At 35.6% G+C, this 16793-nt stretch overlaps 1 protein-coding gene across 5 annotated transcripts in view; it reads right to left on the bottom strand.

Annotated features, from left to right (window-relative positions):
* The window catches only part of LOC126767772 (neprilysin-2), a 30281-nt gene that overhangs the window by 6576 nt on the left and 6912 nt on the right, over nucleotides 1-16793 (bottom strand). Inside the window, exon 1 of one of the 5 annotated variants that reach the window (XM_050485400.1) lies at nucleotides 3151-3360. The exons of 2 other annotated variants lie outside the window; for them this stretch is intronic. In XM_050485400.1, the coding sequence (XP_050341357.1) occupies nucleotides 3151-3176 (26 nt within the window). In that variant the 5' untranslated portion in view covers nucleotides 3177-3360. Of the gene's footprint in view, nucleotides 1-3051; nucleotides 3072-3150; nucleotides 3361-16793 lie in introns of those variants that run through there. 2 more of the 5 variants (XM_050485396.1, XM_050485399.1) reach the window with 2 other exon arrangements.

Genomic DNA, 16793 nt, shown 5'->3' with positions numbered 1-16793 from the left:
TAAGTATGGTAAGAGCAAATGGCTTTGTTTGTAAACATAACAGTAAATCTACCGTAAGTTTGTACTTCGACCAAGCGAAACGCGATAGTCGGCTAACTTGGCGAAAATGTAGTGTATCTTGCATCTTGCAAATGTTATTTGGGCGTTGCAAGCTTCCAAATTGCAACAACAACAACAACGGCAACCACAAGTTGTGGCGCCGGCAATTATTGCCGCTGGCTGTGGTTTAAAAATAGAAATGTGTAGCAATCGGCATCTGGTGTGTGATACATGTGTATGTGTGTGTGTGGTGGTAGTAACTGTATTTAATTGCGAAGAAATCGAGTCGTAAAAGCAAATCGAACAGTCGAATTGCCACTGAAACTTGCCTCGCGGTTTTACGTTTAAATAACCAACAACAAGAATTGTTGGCAATTCCTTGCTTGCAACAGAGGATTTTACTCACAAAAACAATACAAACAAATATGGGTAAAGATATGTGTGTGTGTGTTAGTGCGCAAAGCCCGCGACTTTGCCACCGAAATATCGCCAACCATTGTTGGAAACTTGTTCAGATGCACACACATACACATATATACACAGACTTGCCGGTTTATTCATAATTGCAGCTTCCTTTTTATGTGTAAACGTTCGCATGAACATGGCGGAATTTTTTTGTTGTTTTTTTTTTAGTTTTATCAATTCATTTAATTCAGTTTATTTTCAGCGGTGATTTTTGCAAGTTAATTGCTTGCACTTGCTTGTACATACATATGTACGTGTAGAGAGTGTTACTTATGTAAAGGCAAGCGCAAAAAATAGACAAACACATTTGTACTTATGTATGTATATACAACTGTATATGTGTGGAAATATATCATTACACTTCTTAATAGTCGTTTCTCATGAAAGAAAACTGAATAAATGGAAAATATAGCAATTTGTCACTTGGATTTACTTCCTTTGTTGTTGTTTCACTCCTGCAGTTATCTACAGACATAAATACAATTGCAGTTAGGTAGTTGTTGTGAATTTAATTATTATATTATTTATATACTTTTTTATTGTCTCGGCTTAGCTGTCATCTCTAAACTTCCTCGCTATTTAATTAGCATTTAGCAGAGAGGTGGTGAGGCGGAACAGCTCTTAGCGTTTTGCGTGCTTTTTCAGCTTGTTGCTTGGCATGTCGTGCTAGTGACACGCAAATCAACAAACAAACACTCAACAAGCACGCATGTGTACATATATGTATGTATGCCATATGTACATATGTATGTGTAAAAATAAGACGAATATCAAACAACAAACAATGCATGAGAGCGTCACTGCCCAACAGGCTTCCCAGTCAGTGCTTAAACGTACGGCTGCCTTTATTTCGTTAAGCCATCGATACTTACATGAGAACTATAAACTCAGTAGCAGGTAGTAATGTTGACCCGCCTGCTTATTGACGTAATGGCAAATTGGTAAACTTTTCACTCATTCATGTACTAAATAGTTGTCAATTTGTTGCTGTGACATCTAAGAATATTTGCAATAATTTAATGTTTTTTAATTCATTTACAAGTAGAAATTTTTAGCGAGTGATAATACGAATTTGACCAAATAGCGATAATTCCGCCGATAATTTTTTTTTGGCAAGAGGTGTTGAGCCGTTTTGAAACACTTGTATTGATTCGAAAATAAGCTGCCAATACTCGTATAAAAACATTTTTTTATCGTTAAATATTCAGACTTCTTTAACTTACATAAGGGCATTATAAATGACCTCATGTCATGCGGAAATATTCCTGTGATAATATTATTTTCTCCTTTAGCATTAAATTGAAAACAACGCCATTCAGTTAACTTTAAATACAATTTTGAATAACACCTAATTCTCTTTGCAAGCAGAACAAAACCGCTGCAGTCGATATATGTAAATAGGAACTCAACATCCGCTTTAAGCCAAAACATGAAGACTTTATTCAAGAGTTATATTGGCATACATCAACCAATGCCTAAATGTTGAAGTCATTCTTTAAATGAAGAAAACGCCATTGAGGTAGTGTTAGTCACAAGACCAATCTTAAAATATTTTCACAATTTCTTATGATTGTTCACCGAAGCGTTTGTAGGTAGGAAGTCATCTCTCTGTCTGTCATGAATATTTTTTCTCTTTTGTGAAGGTCAACCATGTCGATAAAATTAGGTTATCGACTTGCATGAAATGTGTTAATTAAACACGACGCAATACTTGAGGTACTGACTGAGCAAAGCGAAAGCTGCTAAATTTCGAACATTACATCTATAAATTTCCTAATCGAAATACTTAAAACGGGTTTTGAAGATGCTAGATTAGCAATAATAAAAACGATTTTCAATTAGCATTTAGCACACATACATTTAGTACATATATAAATCAACGAATTTGCAAAATTTTGTTTCGTTCCAAACACAATAAAGAATGCCTGAGTACGCTAGGTCTTCTAGAGTTGGAAAACAAAAGAACACTATATTATAAGACTCGCCAAAGAATCGATTTTGATTCGGTATTATCAATTATTAGCAAAATCAAATTAAACGTCTTTTTACAGCAATACTAATATGTATTGCTCACAGCCCTGCAGTGGGTAATCAGCTTTAAGTGTAGCTTGAAATAAAACATGTGCTAAAAAGTTGAGCGTCGCCTGCAGTAGGCATACGTATTTATATATATGTATGTATGTAAGTATGTGGCCAATTAAAACTCAAAAGCTCAATCAATAACTCATTAACTTTTTGTTTACGCTTTAAATGTGAAAACCGCGCTTGCGATTGCTCAAGCCCTAATTATAACAACAATTATTGTATGCCATACTTGCACGAGCAACCGCAAGTGTTATCACTGAATTGAAATCGCTGAGATGCTCTTCTGGTTAGCTGTCGAGCTGCTTTTATGTAAAACACATTACTTTTAATTTCAAACTTGCGTTATTTCAGAGAAACTTGGAAAGCTTATGCAGATTCTGTATAGGATCTGTCAGCATTATAAGTTTCTAATTATTAAATTTTTATTACGCCTACATCACATAGTTATAATTCCAAACTTACGACATGATATGCAATTATTTTAATTTATTTATTATCAAACTGTACTTTTCGGTGCTGCACTCAGCGAGAAAAACCATATACTAAGCATTTTTTGCATACCTACAACACAGCAGATGATATCTCATCACAACACATAATTTGTTGTTGTTTAACTTCGTTTTTTGTTTGCTGTTATTTTATCTCGATTTTTTTTTTGTACTTTTTTTTTTGGTAAACAAAATTCTTAATTGTTTTTATTGCATTTTATTTTAAGTTCTCTGTTTGCTATTGTTTTTGATTATAATCACAGCAATTACACGTCTGCACTGCATCAGAAAGTAAATTCAAATGAATTTTTATTTAAAGAGAATAACAGCGCGCTCCCCGCCTCCGCCAACCCAATGGCCATGCATATCTCCCAAGTGTCGGCTCAACAGTTCTCACTCGAAATCATTTATATATGCACATACAAATGTACATTTATACACAGGCACACGAACTATACATATGTAAGTCACAGCGGAATTCTTAGAAGGCTCAGAACAAGTATTGAAGTGCCTTGAGTTGCTTCAATCGCCGCTGGAAACTGGGAGCTGCGGGAGAATCTCGCATTACACAAACAGGTGAGATACCTATTGTAATCAGATTTTATTAAAAGTATTCGAAGGAATGCTTGTGGGAAGCGTTCACTTTAACCTGTTTGCAATCAGCGTTTAGATCCAATGTAGCTTAGATTTAATCCGTCTTATCCAGCCAAGGTTTTATGACAGTTTGAGATTGTGAAATATTTTTGCCTGGTTTTATTCCAGGCACATTATATGTGAACAGAGCTATATTAATCTATCAGATAGCATGCCGTTACTCGACTTTCAATGGTGATTAAGCGACAAAAAAAATTGACAAACGGCAATCAGAATAGAAAATTGTATTGACAAATTGAAAGCTCATTCAATTTGGAAAAATAGGCTTTTGTTGTTGCTTTACTGCAGCGTATTCAACCAAATTGCTTTATCTTTTGACAAGAAGAGTCGCTTAGTGTTGATGAACATTGTCGAGATAACGATAACTTCAAAACAATTTCATTCAATTAAATGTTATCAAGACTTCGAATGTTAAAAATTTTAGAACCAAACAATCGATAAAGGATATTGCGATCACTATTTCTCACTAATCAATCATCATTTAGCACTGAAAGCTGTATGCAAATGAGACATCCACCAATGCGTTCGAAGCTATTTGTCTAAGTAAAAACAAAGCTCTGGGATTACTTAGAATTCGCGAAGACCGGTTTAGAGTTCACTTAATGAGCGATAAATCGTTTTAGCGCGTAAACGCAAACAATCAATGCTAAAGCTTTAAGATGATGTACGTACGTCCGTATGTTTGTATGTATGTAAGTAATCAAATTGTAGTTGCAATGTGCAATGACTTATACTATGTATGTACATATGTATTGAAGACTTTCTTCAACAACAGCAACAATGTTACAATCGATTACTGATTCTATGCAATTAATTGCAATTCGTCTGTTGTTTACCTGCATGTGCCTACATACGGGTGTGTTAGTATTCGAGCGGCTGTTTTAGCGAGCCATTAGGGTGACCAGTTTTTCTTTCTAATCGCCGACAGTAGAGTGGAGAAATCGCCTTATAAAAAGTAAGTGAAAAACTCCAGCAGCAAAAAAGTGCGCACATACTCGGGCACAACCGTCAGTACGTATGCCCCTCAGTTCGGGGTCTGGCATATCAGCAATTCAATTATCCGCATTCGTTCGCTAAATCAACAGTGCGCAATATTTTTTCAATTTCAGTTCGGTATTTAACATATTTCTTGCTTTGCACCCAAATCGTAGGTCTACATTTGTGTAGCTGCACATGTACTCTATTTTCGCCAAATTAGTTCAACGCTTGACTAACCCCTAATGAGCGAATCATCTGAATTAATGTGGCTGAAATAATGGCGGCCGGCACATTTCAGCAATCATTTGCATTAAACACAAATAAAGTATTAAATAAATAAATATTAAACACACCGTCAACGAGAGCCATGACTTTCGTACCCCTAAACATGGAACATTGCGACTTAACCAAACACACGCATGGTGATAGGTGAAAAGAATCTTGAAAAGGGAGTCGCTGGGAAGATACTTTGAAACAATTATTGTATTTTCATTGAAATTAAGTACATAAGTAAATGTATTTCTAATATACATACATATGTATACAGTATTGCTGCTTAGCATTGAAGGCTCGCTTTTGTCACTGAAATGAACGAAGTATTAAACTATTTTTTATCTTCTTGAAGAGTTCTTCACTTTAAAACCACTTTCGAATCTTTAATCGCTTATCGAATATGTGCCTACATACAAATTTTTTACATTCGCCGTTCGGGGTTCTCAACCCACTACCCTCCATCTGGCAGCCACGCACTCCACTCAAGCCCGCCTATGACAGATCAACACTAATTTGTACCTGTACTTGATAACGAATAGCGAACATAAAATTACAGGCGGCTGGTTAGCTTTGAACAAATTGACTTCCATTGTTTGGTTAAGAATGAGATAAGAATTTGGTTAAGAAACACGACGAGCATATCCCATTAATTGCTGAGAGAAACGCGAAATTATATAAGCAAATTGCATGTGTAAGTAAACCACAACAAAACGAAAACAAATAATGAAGAAGTAATTGAATAACTACTCAAAACACGGTAAATGAATCTGCGACCAAATACGAACAAGTCCGAGTGCTGCCGCCGGCTGGAGAGAAAACCACTTGAGGCTCATCAATGGTCAATTAAAAAGCATAGTAAAATATTAATAACAACAAAGCAAATTAGAAGATAAGAATCTTGGCAATTAAATTAATTACAACGTCAAAGTTTGTGTGTATGTATTTGAGCAGGTATGGTCAAAACCCAAAAAAAAAGTGAATGAATGATTTTCAAAAACCTGAAACAATGTCTCAATTTTTTTAAGGAGTTTTTGAGAATATTAAATAAAATATATTAAAATCCAGTATACAAAACCAGTAGTCAATGGTGAGTAAAACTAGAGGAAAAAGCAAAAAATTATAAGTCTCATTGCATCGGGTGAACTATTTTCAATATCCCTTTGTAACCACATTTAAACTTTTGCTATGCTACAGTATCCATATTTTTTTTCATTTCATTGTTCAATTTGACCGGCTGCTCTTCTGAAAGGGATCACCACATTAATCTAAGGCTAAATTGTCATATTATGAGGAGTATTATTTTAGCCAATAAAAATTTAATTATTTGATTAGCGCAAAAAATTTAAATCGATTTATGGGTCAATTGAACTTGTCACCAAAATAATTTCTCCAAAGCAAAAAAAAACAAAATATTTCTCTGCGCAACGGAAACTGTAACCCTTTGCCAGCGAAAGTTCATATGCTAATCTGGTGGCATATGTGTGTGTAGAGTGTGTATGGGTGCATGGAGTAACAAATGACGAGGTCGAAGCACCCAGTAAACGCACTGAGGTCAACTGGGTTCAAGCGCCTTCTTTTGTTCTGATTGTGTGATCTTATCCACATATGTAAGTATAAGCAAACAATCTGGCTACCTTAACAAGAACAACAACACCAATACTACAAAGTAATTCAATAACAAATTGAGCAAAGTCGCAATATAATGAGAGCTTGAATGTCAAAGTAAACATTTACAACATCATTCATTTTTTTCTGCTTTGTTGTTTTTGCTGTTGATTCTTGATTTTGCGAAGCGCAAGTCTTGAAGATTTATCGGTTCGATTAACCACATATTTGGGCACCATCCGGTGATCTAATTAAAATTATAAACTCATTAAGTGATCATGCAGCCTCGGCTGCATTTTGATTGCTCTAAAAGGCTAGCGAATTAATGAGTTTCAAATCTGTGGCGGCCAATCAATTTAATCGATATTTAAATGAGAAGGGGAAACGCATTTGCGATAGCATTATTTTGAAATTAACGCAATTTATTTAATTCCTCAATTAATTATTTAAATTTTCACTTAATTTTTGACACGACACAACGTTGGCTGCACACGAATGCGACATGCAGCCAATGAACCTCTGCGCGTTGACGGTTCAGATGCTGCAACAAGTTATACATACAGAACTGCATTACCATACGTATGTATGTATTTATGTCTAATTGTTTGTGTATATCTGGGCGCAGCGATCGGCAGAGGTGTAGTTCATGCAACAACGATTTTACATTAACCATCGACAACACGAACCTCCGTGCTTAGGCGACGCACACAATTCATAACGAGCTGAAGGTTATTTGGAGAAAACGTATAAGACCGTGATACGATTGTGACAAATCTACGAGTTATAAAATTAAGCCGCGCAACATCAACACAAACACATACATGTATATTATTTCATTATAAAACCGACTTATCTGAAACTTTCGGAGAGAAAATATTTCTACGAAACGAGATTAATGTACATATGTAATGAGGGCTGTCACAACGCTACATGCATTCATTTCACGACACACATAATAATGAGATAATATTTTTTTTCATAGCCCAAATTGTTTCATAAATCTTTTCTCTTGCGGAAAGATATGCGAGCTTATTAAGGTCGCTGCTTTGCAACGCCTACATTATTGTTTAGTTAAGTAATCGAAAATGTTACCATTGCTTGTCCATCGGAAAGTTAATAAAATATTATATTTCACTAAATATTGAACATATTCAAATAATTCTCTCAAATGCTATCACAGTAAGTACCGTCTTGTAGAAGCCAGTGACAAACTAATAGTCGCTAACATAAAAATGCCAACAAGCATTGACAACAATTGTTACAAAAACTTTGAAGAACTGTAGCCAACATGTCTCAACATACAATTTTGCGTTTTTGCAGTGTGTACATAGACTTGCAACCAGACGCATGACCTTTTTTTTAATCTAGGTTGTAACGAATTAATCGAATATTATGCCTTGTAAAAAAGTTATTAGCCCAGACAAGGATAAATTTCAGTTTTCTAAATGACAATAGCGCATATCAAGTTCTGTTTAACACTTCGCTTTAATTATTTTTGTCACGACTCCTTGTTATTACTATTCTACACATATTCAAGGTACCCATTTAATATTATAAAGTTCAGTTCCGATTTACATGGCGGAAAAACGCATACGTACACTAATGAAAAGCATTGTAAAACTATTTTGGGTATTTCGTGCGCGTTCTTTTCGCCACACTCGCATGCGTTTGGACGACATTCAACCGAAACCAACTGAAACCAATGATTTTTGAATATTCAAACGCATTTGGAAATTGTTAATGCGTCGAGGGAATCGTGAGGAATCGCGATTCTGTAAATGGGTCTATAAATCTTCTTGCTAATACGAGGAAATATCGATTTACGAGGTCGTAAAACGGCAATAATCCGCTCATAGATAAATAAATAAAAAGCGCAATCCAAAAATGCATTTCAAAATTTACATATATTAACTTTTTATGCATTCATTTATTTGCACTGATCATTTTAGGCAAACCGAAAATTTGGGTGGAAATTTTTAACACATTTTTTCGTAATTGTTTTCGCTAAGCAACTTCTCGCGTTGAAATGAAAGCTTTAAAAGATAAAATATACATATATTGTAGGAAAGTGAAATATTGCAATTACAGCGCAAAAGCGTTTTGCTTAACGCTCGTATGCATGCCAGTTAGTTAGACAATTAAAAATTGTAGTTTTACAAGTAAAAAAAACAGCGAGTACCCGCCAGTCACGAGCTCTTATTTAAGTAGCCAAATTGGAAAAAATGGCAGCTATTTAGTAACTAAGTGTTTGCTAAGCTTACTTTTTAATTTATGACCGCATCCGCCTGAGATTCCGTTTATCTGCTACACAAGCGTTTATCGTGCTTTTGTAGTCGAATTCTAACAATGTAGCAGACGGCTGCAGGGTTGCATTAGCCGACGAATTAGACGGCAACAGAGCGGGCAATAGACTCGAAGCTTAAGATAGCGCTGAAACTGTTAACTTCAACTCTTGCTGCCAACTTACTTTTGAATTGGTGCTGCGACACAGAAAATACAACTTAGGAACTGCCTCAATATTTCTAATAAAAGTATGTATAACAAAAAGTTAATTTTAATAAGTTTGAAATTGTATTTTTCTTTTGATATTCCCCTACCTTAATTTCGGACTGTTTCGCCACTATGTCCCCAGCCTTAGGCACACTTTTTCAGTGATGTCAACTACAGTAAGTCGCATGCATTGCGGTACTTTCTCACTTTACACAAAGTCGACTCGGTGCTCATATGCCTACGCATGCGTAGGTTGTGTCGGCGTCTGCCAACCTATGAATTTAGGTAGTGATCTCGGTGATTGCTCAAGTTGCACGCGACACCAACAAACACACACTCCCTGGCTCAGCTATGTGACCGGTCATTAAAGCAACGGACAACAATATTAAACAATACTTTTTATTACATAGTACAACAACAACAGCAGTTTAAGAAATTATGATTTTTTTAATACTAAAAATTGTGAAAATGTACCAACAACAAGTTGAAAACAGTTTTAATTACTGTTGCACAAAATTAATTGTAAACAAAGCGAGGAGAGGAAGCAGTTCGCTGAGTTAATGAAACAGGGGCCGCAGTGAGTTACTGCTGAACTGACTGACCGACTAACTAAGTGATGTGATCATTAGTTCGCTGACAAATTCGTATGACTTTTCACTGCATTTTGTATATATGTAAGTATATATGTTATGTAAACAGTTGAGACAAAGTGAAGACTCTGGAAAATTTGCGATTTGAATATCAACTTTTATTTTAATATTTTAAGTTTTTTATGCATATATTTTTACATATTTGTTGCTTATGGAAGCGCTAACAAAGTAAACGAGAAAGAGGAAAAGGTATTAACAACTTTATCGAATAACTTTTTAATAAAAAATTGTAAAACGTATTTATAATTATGCCATAAATTCTTTGTTACTAGCAAATTTATTTCCAGAGTCAGATACTGGGCAAAGGGCGATAGGTTTTTACGCTTTGGGAATAGATTAAATGTTTAACCGCCAGCTCGAATGAACATATAATAGCGCAGCAAAACACCCACAGGCATTAAAATAATAACCACTTTTGACTCAATTTTCCACCACAACAAATTAGTGTCACCTACTTGCGACTACCTAAGGGGTCCGCACATCTGCAGTCACTACACTGTATAATATATATGTATAGGTGTATATGTATTTTATATGAAAAAAGTCTAAATTTGTTTGTATATTAGGGGCACTCATACATGCACGCTTACTGTACCTTTTTTGCATTCAAATGTTTTAATTTCCCACTTAAATGTGGCACTTCAGCTTCTGACAGGAAACAGCTTCAACAGTTAATAAAAACAGCAACAACAATAACAACAACAACATCGAAACTGTCTAACGGCCCTATACAAAGAATTTAAACAATTTTCCTGCGCCTTTTCAGCAGGAAGGAACTTGTTGCCGCCACCTAGTCGCTGCTCTCAGCCTCGCTGCGGTGGCTTATTTATTTAATTCAGCATTTACCTTTGCACTCGCAAACGAATGAAATACTAGCGAACGGATGTGAAGCACAAATGAGCGAAATCTAATGAAAAAATAAATATATTTAACGCGCTCAATGCCACCTGACTGGATTCTGCTGCACTTTATTTGCTGTTATAATATTATAGTTTTTGTTGTCGTTGACTGCCTGTTACAGACTGCCGCCTGACAGATTTTGGCAGCCTTGTTACGGAGGTCACACAGCCCAGCTAAGCTTTCAAACGCACTGGTAGTGAATGGTCGTGGCGCTTGGCATTTATGGCTGAATCGTTTTTGGTGTAATTGAATGATTTTTATTGGCAACACTCGTTCGATTGGTTTTTTTTTCATTTTTGAACACATACCTTCCCTTTTGTTTGCAGTTCTTTGTGCGTTTCACATTGCAACTCTCCCCCATGAGATTTTTTTGACTTTGAAAACAAAAATACACCTGTTGTTGTTGTAATCATCTAAGATTTACCGAAAAGCCAGATATTTCCATAAATATTCGCAAAATCTATGAAAAATCTGGCACAAACTCCCGTCAGATTATATGAGCCTGAGTAATAGGCCACCTCGTAATGCCTCCAAACTAAATTACTTAACGATTCTGACGCACTCTTGTGCTACTTCGTAGATGTAACCAGCAATTGGATTACCCACATTATAAAAGTATTATATTGGTGCAAGGACTCGATAAAAAAATGGATTTTTTACAAAATACAAAATTCAAAATGCCTCTGTGGTCCTTTACCACTTAAAAATAAGAAGAATTTCATCGCCGTATCAATATATACATATATCATCACACACACTCTTGAAATCGATGATATCATATCATCCTCCTATATTGCCAAATGTTATCTACAATGAAGTGAATTGCCTTTGGACAAAACAGCCATTTTACTCAGTTCAGTTACATCCACACTCCTATGAGTGTATGTATTTATGTGTGTGAGTAAATTCGAAAAACCGACGAGTATAACAGTTAATATACATGTCAACAATTAACTGCAACCAATTACCGTTGCTAATTGTTTTCTTTAATGTGCAGTTGGTTTAGATTTATGAGCAGGCATTTGAGAATTATTACACGGGAAAAAAGTTAGTTACAGTTATTTATCAACTGCCAGATGAATTAGAGGTAAATCGAAGATGAATGCAAACGTAAAGTATTGAAAACAAAACAATTAAATAAATTCATGAAAAATATAAAAATAAAGTATCAAGTTAGAAATATGAAAGAAACACGCTTTTGTACACTCTTGCACCAGTGTAGATAAACCACAATGCATATTGCACGAATGGGCGCCCTAGTGCGTATGAGTAACCTTTAATAGCGAGAGCGACTAACCGATATCTAAAAGCGACGAATTATGCTTTAAGAGCGGTATATCAACAACCAAATTTATGTGTGTAATGGCAATGTAATGCATTTCAATTACATTTTACTTGATTGGCTGGTGAAACTTCTTTCTAATTCACAATATTTTTCATAATTTCATAGAAGAAGTGTGCATAAATCGCATCTGTTTCACCCACTGCTGCTGGTGTCCTATAAAATTTATAATTAACGTTTCTAAGTCATTATGTATGTTTACTATTCAAATTAATATTCAGCGGCCGTTCCTGATTGTTTACCCTACAATTTTATTAAAAACAAATATTTCTATAAAAAATGTGTTAATATACTTTTGCTGGTTGTTGTTGTAATTTAAAATTCTTAAGTTTTTATGCCTTCCAGATGAATTTGATGAACATTGGAGGTGTTAATTTTGGTCTCGTAGTTTGTTTAGCATTTTTGTGAAAGTAGAAGAGGTCACAATATACTATATCATAACTAAAAAAGGCGTGATCGCGCGTTTTCCGTCCGCCACATTTTAGAATTGTAGCTTACTTAAAATAAATTTTAGTGAAGTAATGGCGCCAGCAGTTGAAGCTCGTACCAACATCTGCTAAACATTATTATTCTTTTATGGTAACGTCATCATCAATTTACATAGTTAACAAAATAATAATTTGGCGTAAAAGGTAAACAAAATTGTTTATCAACATTTAAGTAAATTCAGTGATTAATTATAATATTTAAAAACAATCTCTTTGCATTTGCGATCAAAAGATGTGCTTGAGTTTGCCGAGGAGCTCATACAACCGCAGAGAATGATAGTTTTGGTAACCAAACCATTTTCCACTGTGATTTGATAAACGATTTGCTTAAACAATTTTTGTAATCATGTGAATTTAATAAATGTTTTATTCAAAAGAACCTGCTTTTATGATACCCAGTTAAATGTGTCCTTAGAAGCAGTAAAGTTTATTATTTTCGATTTAACTGCCTGTAAACATAATTTATATCTGAGACACTGTTGAAATAAGGCCACAACAAAAGCTCGAAAGAAAATAAATATTGCAACATTTATGTAAGTATTCATGCACGTATTAAGAAGCTACGATAAACAATGCAATAAGTCGATTTCCGCGGAACAATAGCCACGGCAAGGTTTTTGAACCTTGTTCCAAAGGCTGCTACGTGTTTACTTACTTCGAGAATATTTCTTACACGCATCAAAATCACCTCATACGAAATACAGCAACAGTAGTTAAGAAATGTATACCCTTCACGATTAATTGCATTGTCTCAGCCTCCTCAAATATTGTTAGCATTTTTAAATCTAATTCAAGAAATGCAAAAAACTGTATAAGGAAATTATTTCAACAGAAAAGCCTTCCAGTTGATAAAAAATATTTGCAAAAAATTCAAATTTCTAAACAAGTATAATAAACATAGTTTTCAAAAACTGTAAACGATAAGAAATAAAATGCAACTAAATCACTTTTCCGCTAATTCTAAAAAATGTATTCACAACCAACAAGGGGGGTATACTTAGAACCGTCGATTTCAAAGTGCAAATAAATTGCTACTGCTTTTAGCATTGTGTATCACAACTGTTGCCGTTTGTTTTCACGACCGTCGCGATGATTCAGGCAGTTGTTGCTGCGATCATTGTTATTGGAACGGAGATCTGGTAGCAAAGGTGGGTGTGTGAATCAGTGTGTGTATGTGCATGGGTACGTGCTGAAATTCAAATGTCACCAATTTGGCAACGACTCTTGGGTAATTGTGCAATGACAATAAAAACAAATACAATATAACTCCCACAGCAACAAAGGCAAAATCTGAAACGTCGAATAAAAAAGGAATTTAAGAAACACAATGGGCATAAAAACCTCAACGATCGCACAAATCAACGGCAAAATCGTTAAAAAGCCAATCTGTCTAAACTTCACAACAAATTTAAGAGCACAAACAGACATGCGCCGCTAACCAATGTCTTCGCCGATCGTACCGCAGCTTTCTGCCGCGGACATTGATCTCCTCGTTGCATATTAATACCAACATATTCGACATTTTTACAACCACTTCGTCACTCTGTTTTGCACCGATCTTAATAGCGTTGCGCTGTGGCTAGCGACTTGGAGGCATTTAAGCCAGTAAGGTTACAGACAATCCAAAACAAGTGTGGAAGTTACATTTCAAGGCACATATAGGGTAGTGTAAATCTTGAAATTGAAATGTGACAGCGAAAAATCATCACAAAAAGGAAAACAATCCTCATTTGGCATGTGTGCAACGAGGAAGACGAGTTTTACATGGCTTATGTATATGCACAATCGTTTATAAATATGTGTGTGTACGTGTGTTGACGGCTGTCAGGAATTTGTAGTATTCGACTGTCGCGCTTGTCCAGCTGATTTCTCATGTCACTCACACACGTCTCTTGAAGGCTTAGCGGTTGAGTGAGTTTATGCATTTCGAGTTAATCTATATTTAGCGCCTTCGCGAAGCAATTTCTTTCAATTGCACATTCATTGCATACAAACAATTTCCGCACATTTTCAACACACGCTCACATATCACGAGCATATAGCCGCGGTTTTTAAGCAAGTGGCCGAACAGCTGACTAACTCACTCTCAGATCGTTTGGTGGTCGGTCGGCGGTGTGCGCTGTTGATGCATCGTCTCGCTGGATTTTGCCGCTAATTATTATTCAATCAACGCACAACACGCGACTTGATGCTTTCTTTTCATTTTAAAATTCCATAATTTGCCTCCAAATGTACTAGCTGCATTGCTCGCGTATTGCCTGTTAGACATTGCTACAATTACAGCTATTTTACGGCGATATATTTATACATATATTCGTATGGAGCTCGTTTGCTGGTCCGTTTTCGGATTTGTTAAATCATTTTTGGAAATCGAACGAGAAAGTGCCTTATTTGAATAGTAATTACATGCGCAAATATATGAACGTGCATATTCATTTACATATACGTACGCACATATGTATGTGCTCAAATATTCAAATTGAAATGATCACACAATGCAGCTTTATCTAGGTGTAAAGTAGTATACTTGGCCAACGATAAAGGCAAAATATAAACAGAAATACATATAGAAAGCACTTAAAAAGCCATTATATTTGAACAACTGCATTCTGGCTGACTACGTTTAGATAAGCTAATTTTCATTTGTTGTATACTATACTTGTAAATGCTTATGTACATATGTATGTAGACTTAAAAAGCGCCTGAGAAAAATGTGTGAGCTCAGTTCTCAGTTTTCGGATCCGAAAAGGGAAATATCTAAAACTCACGTTATTTGCTATCGAAAATTATGTTTAAAAATAATATTGAATAAGTTTTAATTAGAACAAATAATATATATACATTACTATATATGTATGTATACATATGTATATATAAATTACTTTTCTTTGAGCAATCGTGTGGCTTTCAACAGCTCTCAGATATTTTTTAATTAAATATTGCTGTAATGTGCATTATTGAAAAAAATGCATTTGTATAGCGTTGTACTGTCTCTGCAATTTATAGGTAATAATTAAAAGAATTATATATTTTTACAATAACACAGAAGCCCTCGAATTATGGAATATGGAGCAGTGTCTGCAATAAAAAGCATAGTTACTTAAACAACTTTACTCAGCATCTCTGGACTGATTGAGAGTTGAAAGAGCGCTTCAAGATACCAATATTCCAAGCACATCCAAACTCTTCAAATATTTTGACTCGACGCACTTTGTCGACCTTCACACCATTTCTTTCTTATCACTCCGTCCTAAATTGCGTTGCGTTTGCAAAGTAAATTCAATTATTTCAGAAATATATAAAAAGCCAACACTTTTGCAATTAAAACACGCTTAGGCAAAAGCGGCGCGCACATCATAAATCATAGAAACAACGCGTACTTAACATCGGCAAGTCGATTGCAGTCGGGCTTTTTATGTCAATGCAATTCAATGTCACGCCAACCGAAATGTAACTGTGTCGACCATTTGCGCGCATTGTGGTTTAATTGGCGGCAAGCGGTTAGCTGTGGCTTGGCTACTACCAAGCAGCCACACATGTACATGTCGACAAGAAGGCAGCCACACGCACACACATACTAGTGTGTCCTCGGACTAAAGTCATGCAATGCCAACCCGCATGTGTAATACACGTATGCGCTTATGGACATATATATGTATGTATGCATGTCGTCGTAGTTGTGCGGCAAGCGAGTTGATAAATAACCGAAAATTTCTTGACAGTAAAAATATTGGCGCAAACACCGCAAGTGTGGGTATTCCTTTAACGGTGAAATGCCTGCAGCACGCGTGCGCTCGCACAAATTCTCACTCACAGGTGAGCATTTTCCATATATGCGCGTGTCGTTCATTTTCCTCGGTTTCTTTTACTGCGTGCATGTGTATGTGCTTAATTTTTTATTTTGCTATTTCTTGCATTGTTTTCTATTGTTTGACTTTGCAATTGGCATGCAAATTCACACTGCGATGGTAGTTTTTTAATGGGCAGGCGCCTTGAAGCGACAACTGTTGCTGCAACCAAGCAAAAAGCGGGCAGCGGTGTGTTGAAGGGCCAAAGCGAAGGCGCTGGGCGCTACAAAAACCATATTAAATGCAAAACCAAACGCAAATAATGAAAGCAACAACAATTGCGGCAAAAAAGTATGTCACTTGCCATATTCGATTCTACCGCAACTTGTTGTGCTGCCTGCTGCTGCTTGTAATTTGCGGTTTCTTAACTCAAAAACCTTCAAATAAAGTGGGTGAATTTCGATGAGGCCCAAAAGGTGAATACGCTGCGCTTATTAGAGTTATTTGTATATGTATGTATATAACTATTCCATAATTTATAATTAAAA

The sequence above is a fragment of the Bactrocera neohumeralis genome, chromosome 2, assembly GCF_024586455.1.
Source record: "Bactrocera neohumeralis isolate Rockhampton chromosome 2, APGP_CSIRO_Bneo_wtdbg2-racon-allhic-juicebox.fasta_v2, whole genome shotgun sequence".
NCBI classification, from domain to species: domain Eukaryota; kingdom Metazoa; phylum Arthropoda; class Insecta; order Diptera; family Tephritidae; genus Bactrocera; species Bactrocera neohumeralis.
This window is presented reverse-complemented; position numbering and strand designations above follow the sequence as displayed.